The sequence below is a fragment of the Rutilus rutilus genome (assembly GCF_951802725.1).
Source record: "Rutilus rutilus genome assembly, chromosome: 6".
In the NCBI taxonomy this organism is placed as follows: domain Eukaryota; kingdom Metazoa; phylum Chordata; class Actinopteri; order Cypriniformes; family Leuciscidae; genus Rutilus; species Rutilus rutilus.
Genome location: NC_140214.1, coordinates 1666652 through 1676455, shown reverse-complemented (window position 1 = coordinate 1676455; position 9804 = coordinate 1666652). Strand labels below are relative to the sequence as shown.

Genomic DNA, 9804 nt, shown 5'->3' with positions numbered 1-9804 from the left:
AATTGTCATACATCAACTGAGGGTACAGTACTCGGGTGTTTAGGTGAATATTATTTACTGTAATATAGCAATGAAATTATTTTGGTCCATAAAAGGAGCAACAGTTCGAGTTCAGTATTCAGTATGCCATTTAAACAAAAAAATTGCTAAGGAAACGGCAGCTAAAATTTTGTTACAAATTAACCAACACTATGCAGTGTTTTTCAATGTAGAATGAATATTCTCTTTCTTTTTTTCCTACAAGATCAAACCACAATTATTGAAGAGAAGATGGACAACACAACCACAAAAGACAAAAGAGAGAGACATTGGGTAAGTGCTACTGTATGTGAAGTGTAAAGCAATATGAGAAACCGGAGACACTTAACAGGTTTGGGAATCCATTAGTTTATTTAGGCAGACAAAGTGCTGCCTCTCATTTACAGTTGTTTTTTTATACACACATGAGGCTGATGTGAATTTGAAGCTTTGAAGTTACAACATGAAGTTGTTTTACAATAATATACAAATTATTGATCATATCTGACTATGGTGCCTGCTAGTTTGCAGAAAATATGTTAGAAAACCTGCTGTTTACAATTTGCAGCTCTTTGTACTGGAATATCTATACAAAAATGAGACATAAGAGTAAAATTGTCATGTTTATGTTACAGGCCGAAACAGCCAAAGACCTTACAACACAAGAAAAAGATGTGGGAAAAGAAGTGGAGGAACTTTTTCAAAGACTTCAACTTGAAGTCAAGAGAAACAAACTGAGAGCTTCAGATGTTCTTCAGATAACTGCAAATTCATTGCAGTCCCATGGGTCTTGTACTGAGGCGGAACTGGTTCATATGTTTTTACAAAAATTGCTGATGATGAACTACAAAGCAAGAAGTATCACGGTTACAGATACTATGAAGCATCACAAAGAAAAACAACAAAAAGACCAACAACCATCTGCAAAAAATGTTGATGCGTTTAGTGCACTTTTTGGAAAAACATCAACGTCTAATATAAGACAGAGCAACACAGACCCTATTCACCCAATGGATGTTCAGATGGCCGCGTTTCATTGTGCTGATGGTTTCCTGAAGCAGATGATGGTCACTAAACTGTCCCAGTGCCGGTACGCGCTGCCTCTGCTTGTTCCTGATCCATTCACTCATCAGATTGAGTTCCCTCTCTGGACATTTAGAGAAATTAACCAGAGCTGGAAAATAATAAATAACAACAAAGAAATCATCAGTCAAATCCAGCCGATCTACAAGGAAGAAACTCCAATGGTGTTTTTCTTCAGGTTTGGCTCAGTGTCCTCATCCAAGTCTGAGCTGATGAACAAGCTGATCAATGAGAAACACGACTCGTTCTTCAACAGGAACTGCCCAGGCAGCAGCAGAACCCGAGTCCTGATGGATGGAGTGGTGGAGATCGCCTGGTTCTGCCCCTCTGGGACATATGATGATAAATTCACTGAACGCGTTGCATTCTGTAATCTACACGGTGATGCAGGAGACCATGAGAAACAGATGCATATAATGACTGAAATGGCCTCAGTCAAAGTTGTTGTTTTACCACAACTAAACAGAAATGACAAAAGTGCAGAAAAAATCCAAAAACTCTTCGAGGACCCAAAGCCACTGATTTGCCTTCTTCCTGAAGATGATTCACCGTACACCGAGGTGGGGACTGGAAAATATAAAATTGGTTTGAAAGACAGAGGTCAAGCAGATATATCTAAAGATCTCAGAGAAGCTATTACAGATAGCCTCTCATTCTCATCTTCAAAATCACCTTCCACTTTCAGACTTGAAAATTTGGCCAAACACTCAGACATCAGAGTAGATCAGGAAGATGTTGATGACTGCAGAGAAGGAAGAGAAGCAGCTCAAGAAATGGTGAGTCTACTGAAAAAGAAAGATCTGACAAAAATTAAAGAATCATTTCTGCCCTGTCAGGGCGAACTGTGGCATCAGTGGTGTCAGAAGAATAAAGAACTAAATCGACCACAAGGGGATGTCCCAGAAATGGAAATCGGTAAAAAAAAAAATGAGATGATGGAAGTCCGTGAACAGCAGCATAAATCTGAAATAAGTGGGTTTATACATTTATTCGTGGAACAAATGAACTCAGGTGCTGCAAATAAGTCAAAGTTTTTTCTTAAATGGCTCAGAATCCTCTTGGATGAATATACCTCCACTGACCTTTCACATCTACATCGTGAGTATGATGAAAAGTGGTCAAACATCTTAAAACTGAAAGAAAATCCTGACAAATCTGAAAAACTCAAGGCTGAACTTCTGGAACTATCTAAGAAACTTCAAGCTGCAGCTTTTGGTTTGGAGCACATCTTCAGAGAAATTGGACAGATTTATGAATCATGTTCATCTGTGAAGAAGAACAAGAAAGACCTGCAGATTGACTACCATTCTCTCCCGGGTCTTGCAGCACAGATGATGATCTCTGGATTTCCACTGGAGCTGATGGATGGAGATGCTGGCCATGTTCCTCTGGTCTGGGTCACTGCTGTTTTAGAAAAACTCATCAAGAAACTGGGAGACCAGAGAGTCTTTGTTCTGTCCATTTTAGGGATTCAGAGCTCTGGGAAATCCACCATGCTGAATGCCATGTTTGGACTGCAGTTTGCCGTCAGTTCTGGCAGGTGCACCAGAGGAGCTTTCATGCAGCTGGTTAAAGTGTCAGACGAGATGAAAACACAGATGAACTTTGACTATATTCTGGTTGTTGATACTGAGGGACTTCGTTCTCTAGAACTTGCAGGAAGTTCAACAAGACATCATGACAATGAATTGGCCACGTTTGTTATTGGCCTTGGAAATTTGACATTGATCAACATCTATGGAGAAAACCCCACAGAGATGCAGGACATTCTTCAGATTGTTGTTCAGGCCTTCTTGAGGATGAAGGAGGTCAGATTAAGCCCCAGCTGTGTGTTTGTGCATCAGAACGTTTCAGACGTCACCGCTGAAAAAAATACCATGGAAGCAAGGAGACGACTGCAGGAGACACTGGATAGGATGACCAAACTCGCTGCAGAAGATGAAGTCTGTAATGAAGAACGTTTCAGTGATGTCATTAAATTTGATGTACAGAAGGATGTGAAGTATTTTGCTCAGCTCTGGGAGGGCAGCCCACCAATGGCACCACCCAACCCTTCATATTGTGAAAATGTTCAAGATCTTAAGAAAACTATTCTTTCTTGTGTTTCAAAATCAAATGGCATGAAGCTGACACACATCAAAAATCATATTAATAATCTCTGGGATGCTTTACTGAACGAACGCTTTGTGTTCAGCTTCAAAAATGCTCTGGAGATTGCCACATACAGAAAACTGGAGACAGAATACAGTAAGTGGACCTGGAGTCTTCGGAAGGCCATGCTGGAAACTGAAAACAGATTACAGAACAAAATAGAAAATGAAGCAATTGATGTGGTTGAGGAAAGAGATCTTCAAGAGGAACTAAATGTAAAAAGTACAGAAGTGAAGAAATCTATGTCAGAATTCTTTGAGAGAGACAGCAATGCCAATATTCTGATTCAGTGGAAAAAATCTTTCGAAATAAAAATCTCACACATACAGGAAAACATTGTTAGGGAAACAAAGTCGAAATTGAATGAGGTGCTACAGCAGCGAGTCCTAAAGAAAAAGATTGATGCTCAGAGGACACAAAATGAAAACACTCTCCTTGAGAAGGCCAAAAATCTTGCCTTAACTCTCAAAGACCAAGCAAATAATGATGCGTTACTGCAAAGAGATTTTGATTCATTTTGGGAAGAATGTGTACGTGAGATTAAGAAAGACACACCTCAAGGCACAGACCTTGACATTTTAAAAGATACGATGGAGGTCCTCGGTGATGCCAATGAAAGTTTCACAGACCCCTCTATGAAGAACAAAAAGTGCAACATTTTCATGAAGTCAAACTATTCAGAGTATGTACAGATTCAAAGACAGAAGAGATTTAATGTAATCTTAAATCTATTCGGATCTACTTATTCTCTATCTAAAGAGGATCACACTCAAATCAAAACCTTAATTTCAGATATTGCAGAGCAAGCAAAAAAAATGATCATGTCAAAAAACATTGCAAGGATGGGCTACAACAAAAGTTACATTCAAGAACTCAGTGATTTCATCAAAGCAAAATTAACACAATATGAGGAAACAAAAAAAGAGAAATTTGCGCTTAAGAAACACTTCTTCAGTGATTTGGTCCTTTCCACATTGCACAGAGTAAAACCAATAATCAAGGAACAGCACAACATTTTCAGGCAAGCCAATGATCCTGTTCTCTATTTTACAAGAAAAAGAGAAGAATATTATAGTATTTTCCAGAAATACTGCCAGGGGGCAACATCAGCTACGATCATAGGTGAGATCATCTGTAACAAACTTAAAGAACCCATTGAGCAGAGTGTCTACAAAGAAACTGCCCAAGATTTGGCAGATGAAATGAGGGCAAAATGTGAATCATTGAATGGAAACAGATCTAATCTGGAGAAACACATCCTGAAGACGCTGGCAGAAAATGAGGATTTTGAGGCATACAAAACCTACATTCATAATCCCAAAGAGCACTTCCAGAGATTCATCAGAGAGGAAGTCAGTCAGTACATCACTGCTAAGTTCGACACCAGTGTTCTGCCCAAGATGAGAGATGATTTAAGACAGAAGGAGAAGCGGATCGTAGAAGCAGTGAAGAGAGCAACTGAAGAGGTTGATGAATACCATGGAGAAGCTGATCTCTGGTTGAAGACTTTCACTCTGAAGTTATCAGATGTGCTGATATTCTCTGAGAATGACCTCAGAGGAGTTAGTCGTGATGGTGTTGATGTAAAACTCCTAGAAGAGGTAATCCTAAAAAAAATTCCTTCAATAATATTTGCCATTAGCAAGAAATTCAGTACAGAATCTTTTCCATTGAAGCTGGAATATAAGGACAGGCCTGATGAGATACTATATGAACACCTCTGTAAGTGCTGTTGGGTTCAGTGTCCGTTCTGTAAAGCCATTTGCACCAACACAGCAGAAGACCATCATCCACAACCTCACAGTGTTCCTTTCCATCGAATTGATGGACTGAATGGGTGGCATTACGAAGGAACAGAAGATCTTTGTGCAGGTTTTTGCACAACTCTAGTGTCAAGTACTGGGTCTTTTCGCCCATCTCATGCATCTAAAGAAACCATTAAATTTAAAGATTACAAAACTGCAGGAGGGGTTTATGCTAAATGGAGCATCACCCCTGACTTCACTGAGCTGTCATATTGGAAGTGGTTTGTCTGTAGATTTCAGAAAGATCTGGAAAATCACTACGATAAAAAATTACAGGGTCATGAGATTCCACGTGAATGGAGATACCATCAAAAACAGGATGCAATTGAGAGTTTGGACAAATACATCTGAACAGGCAGTCATTTTTATTCTTTTTGAATAATATTTTAGTTCAAGTCAGAAATCCTTTGAAGAAAATGCTAGACTGTTAGAAAAAGTTAAAAAGCGTAATAATTAAATGCATGAAGCTAATCATTAAATGCAACTAAACTCTTCTGTATAATATGGAGTTCTGAATTTATGCTTTTGACAAGAAAATAGATCGTTTTTGCATGCTTATTTGAAACTTTAAGAGGATATTTTCTTAATATCATTGTTAGCATTAATCAGTTCTTAAATGTATAAAAAAAATACTTCATAAATGTGTTATATACTACAGCAAACAGGAGATTTGAAACTCCTGCAATTACATGTAGTGCATGTTTGATTTCTGAGTCTGACCATGAATTACAGTGACTTACATAATTATGCTAAGACAAGGGCCTAAATAATAATGCATGTGTCCTATTTCACCTATGATATAAAAGAAAACTGTTTAGCAAATGTATTAAAATGATGTCAATTCTGAATAAAGGTCAGATTTAAATTCTTTCAAGTGCATTTTGTGCCTGATTGGAGATCACACCCAGATACCCCTGGAATCAAAGCTTTAAGTAATCGAATAACAATCTGATTGCTCTTGACCACATTAAAAGCCAGGTGTAAAAAAACACATTTGTAGTTGTTAAGATACAGTTGTTCTGTAAATAGAAATGTGTTTTGTTCTTCACATTCAGCTAATATGTAAGAGGTTAACTTATTAAATGGTTAGAAAAGTGGGTCATAAGTATTTCAAACTTGACATGAGTATGAGGATCATAGAACTATTTCAATCTGAGTAAGTTATCTACTTTGTTTCTCTTCATTAAATAGTTTGACTGAAGTTTCTCCAATTCATATAAAAACACACTATACTACAAATATATGCTTGTTTACTTTGTGCATTTTTTTTAACTTTAGCTTTAATTGAGTATGATTGCCGCAAAACTAGTCTCTGCACCAAAACCAAAGATTGTCTTATTGTTCCATTCCATGTCTTATTATTATGTGTACCAAAATATATATACCCTGCTGATGCCCGGGATAGTTGCTAATTTCCTGACCATGATTTATGAAAATTATTTAAATCCTGATGCTTCGCCATTTCGACTATGGCTCATTTCCCCCCCAGGAGTATAGCCTACCAGTTATGGCCAGAGAGGATGGTCAGCACAATTCCCATGATTGGCAATGATCAAATTCACATCTGTCTCCACTGAGGGTATAAGACACCTGCATGTTGGGGTCTCCATCTGGCTACCTGGTTGATGCAAAGACAGATCCTGCAGTAACGCAACCTGTGGAATGATGGAAGGAATTTTCTATTTACTAAACTTTCAGTGAATGGCATTAATAATTTCAAAGATGATTAGCAGATTTTATAGACAACTGAAAAAAAATATTTAGTATGCCAAGCATTTCAAAGACAGTTAGCGTAATTAACTGAAACACAGATGTTCGGAGGATGCTCTCACAATTTACTTTGATGTCAGGCAGAGCCAGAGCGGCTCCCGGCAAACATGTGACTATGGTGGCTGGTGTCTCTATTTTCACGTTCCGTGTAATAGAATCGCCAATAACTAGGGCACATTCAACAAGATTCACAGTGGGTGGGGAGAATCTATTTGTTATGGTAATCAGAAGAGCGGTGTTTTGTCCCGCGACTACAGCGTCTCACCGTCACCCAATAGCCCTGCTGCACGGGCTCTACAGCCGGAACCGAATAATGCAGAGTTCACTAAGCTAGTCGCATCCAAAGCAGTATCTAAAGCCCTTGCACTCTTACAATTAACCTCGATTAAAGTTTGGATGCGTGTCTCTAGTTCTGAAATCTTCTCCGCCAGCCTAACTATCTCCCTGCATTTATCACATGTAAAACCTGTGCTGGCAGAGAAGGATATGCTATACATGTTACACGAAGTGAAAGTGACAATAAGAGGAGAAGATGACTGACTCACCATGTTTGTTGACTGATCCTAGACCACAGTTGTTTGATGGACTCGTAAAAGGCGCGAGAGAAAAAATAAATAAAGACGGCAGGCACGGATGGCAAGTTAACAGGCTAGCGAATTACCAGCGTGTTGTGCTAGCGATAACGATTTAGATTGAAGCTAGCGATGTCAGGTTAATGTGTGGTGATGAGCAAGTTATATTTAGCAATAAAAACAAAATAGGAATGATAGTAAATAAAGATTCAAAACAGAAATATATACGGAGCATACAGACCCAAGCAGCAGCAAGGCAGACAGGAGCTAAGAGTCATCTTAGATCTAGATCTAGACAAGAGTCATCCTAATCTATGTGAATCAAACACAAGAGTCGTCAGAATCAGTGTAATAGCCTACAAGAGTCATCTGAATCAATGTGAATAAAACATTTCTATGACGAATACGAATAAATGCATACCGTACGAATATTTCAGACAGTGTATTTTTCTTCAGCTGAGCACTGTTCACCATGATGGATTTGAACTGTATGAAATATGATTGAAATCACTTTTAAAAAAAGAAAGAAAATACAGTAAAGTGCAACATGTGCAGCTCAAGTCTGTCATATTAGCTAAATAAAATTATCATGAGAACAAAAGTCACATCCCTAATCTTTTCAGATCCATTAAGCATGTTTAAAATGTACATTTGGTTCAGTTTTCTTTTCATTTGAATTCTGCATTGCATCTGGACGTCACTCTTTTAGGAAAATAATAAATAGAGGTGCACAAAAGTGAATATTTGTAAGGTTACTGAAATTTGAAAATGCATTTAAATTTTAAAAACCCCAAATACTGCAAAAAATGAAGCTCTTCCTCAGTGTTTCTGTCTTGTTTTCCAGCACAAATATCTAAACATTCTTAAATCAAGATACATTTACTGCAGAAGCACAATGATTTAAGCTTTCTGAAAAATTTCTAAAAACTATGTTTAAAACAAGAAAAATATCTGTCAGCGGCTCAGAAAAATCTACTTATTTCAGAGGAAATCAGATTATTTTCTGACCCCATTGGACGATATTAATTTAGCTTTTTTTGAAGCATAAACTCACTTTATTTGGATATATTTTTCAGCAAGCAATTAATATCTTACTTTATTTTACTTCTCCAGTAAATGTGTCTTGATTTAAGAATGTTTAGATATTTGTAATGAAAACCAAGAGACAATTACTAAGAGAGAAAACGTCTTGGTCACTAACTTAACCTCGGTTCCCTGAGATGAGGGAACGAGTATTGTGTAAGGCTATCTTAAGCTATGGGAAAACTCCTTTTCTCGAGAATATTGAAGCCAAATCTTTAAAACACAGTGCAGCTGCACAGCATACAAAGATGAGCGGCGAGCGCGGTCATTGGCTGTGCTGCGGCAACTGCACGAACCTAAGAGGCGCCTAAGGGGCAATGAAGGCCCTTAGACTCATAAGCCAATAATAATTGGTACGATAATCTCTGCTTTGAAGCGGCGACCCCCTTGGTGCGACCACCAAAGCATACAAAAAGCTGTTCCGACTGTCTGAATGAGGCAGAACGCTCCAGAGAAAGTCTGAGAGCCCTGACAGGACAGAGTAAATTTGCGTCTCTTTTATCCTCTGATGAGGGAAGAGCTGCTAGTGAAATAACCTGTGCTCTGAACGGAGTCGAGAGCACTTCAGGAATATAACCATGCCTTGGCTTGTGGACGGTTCTGGAGTCGTTTGGCCCCAAACTCAAGGCAGAACCTAGTTGAGGGCGCCCTTGCTTCAGTGATGGTTTTTAGCACCCTATCCGGGAGACACCCGGATACCCGTTGAGGGGCCATACATGAAGGGTCCACAAGTCAGGACGGGGATGCCAGATTTTCCCGTTCGCCTGCATGAGGAGATCTCTCCTCAGCGGAATTGGACATGGGGCTGTTTCCAGCAGTTGTGTCAACTCGGAGAACCATAACTGGATCTTCCAGAGAGGGGCTATTAGTAGCACTGCACACTTGCTTTCCCTGATCTGTTCGATGACCTGTGGTAGCATAGTGACCGGGGGAAATGCATATAGCGGACGGCTTGGCCAGTTGTGGGCAAGTGTGTCCTTGCTCTTTGAGAAAAATGTTCGGCAACGAGCGTTGTCTTCTGAGGTGAAGAGGTTGTCCTCTGCCTCGCCGGAGATGCTCCATATCAGCTGAACTGTTAGAGGGTTGAGAGACCATTCCCCTGGGTGACCATTGTCTCTGGATAGCATATCTGCACCCTAGTTCAGAATGCCTGGAACATGCGCTGCCCTCAGCGAGCACAGGTTGTGCTGAGCCCATAGAATGAGACTCTTGGCCATGGCGTGCAGGTTGTTTGAACTGAACGATTTATGCAAGACACCACTGCCATGTTGTCTGTTCGGACCAGGACGTGGTGGCTTTTAGATATGGGAGAAAAGCTTTCA

The 9804-nt window shown here is 39.4% G+C and overlaps 1 protein-coding gene across 1 annotated transcript; it reads left to right on the top strand.

Annotated features, from left to right (window-relative positions):
- Positions 1–614: 614 nt before the first annotated feature.
- On the top strand, positions 615–5408 carry LOC311291442 (interferon-induced very large GTPase 1-like; the record flags this gene model as incomplete). The annotated part of the gene is made up of 1 exon (XM_084410477.1): positions 615–5408. One exon carries the CDS (start codon positions 615–617, stop codon positions 5406–5408), a length of 4794 nt encoding a protein of 1597 aa, XP_084266603.1.
- Between the last annotated feature and the right edge of the window lie 4396 nt (positions 5409–9804).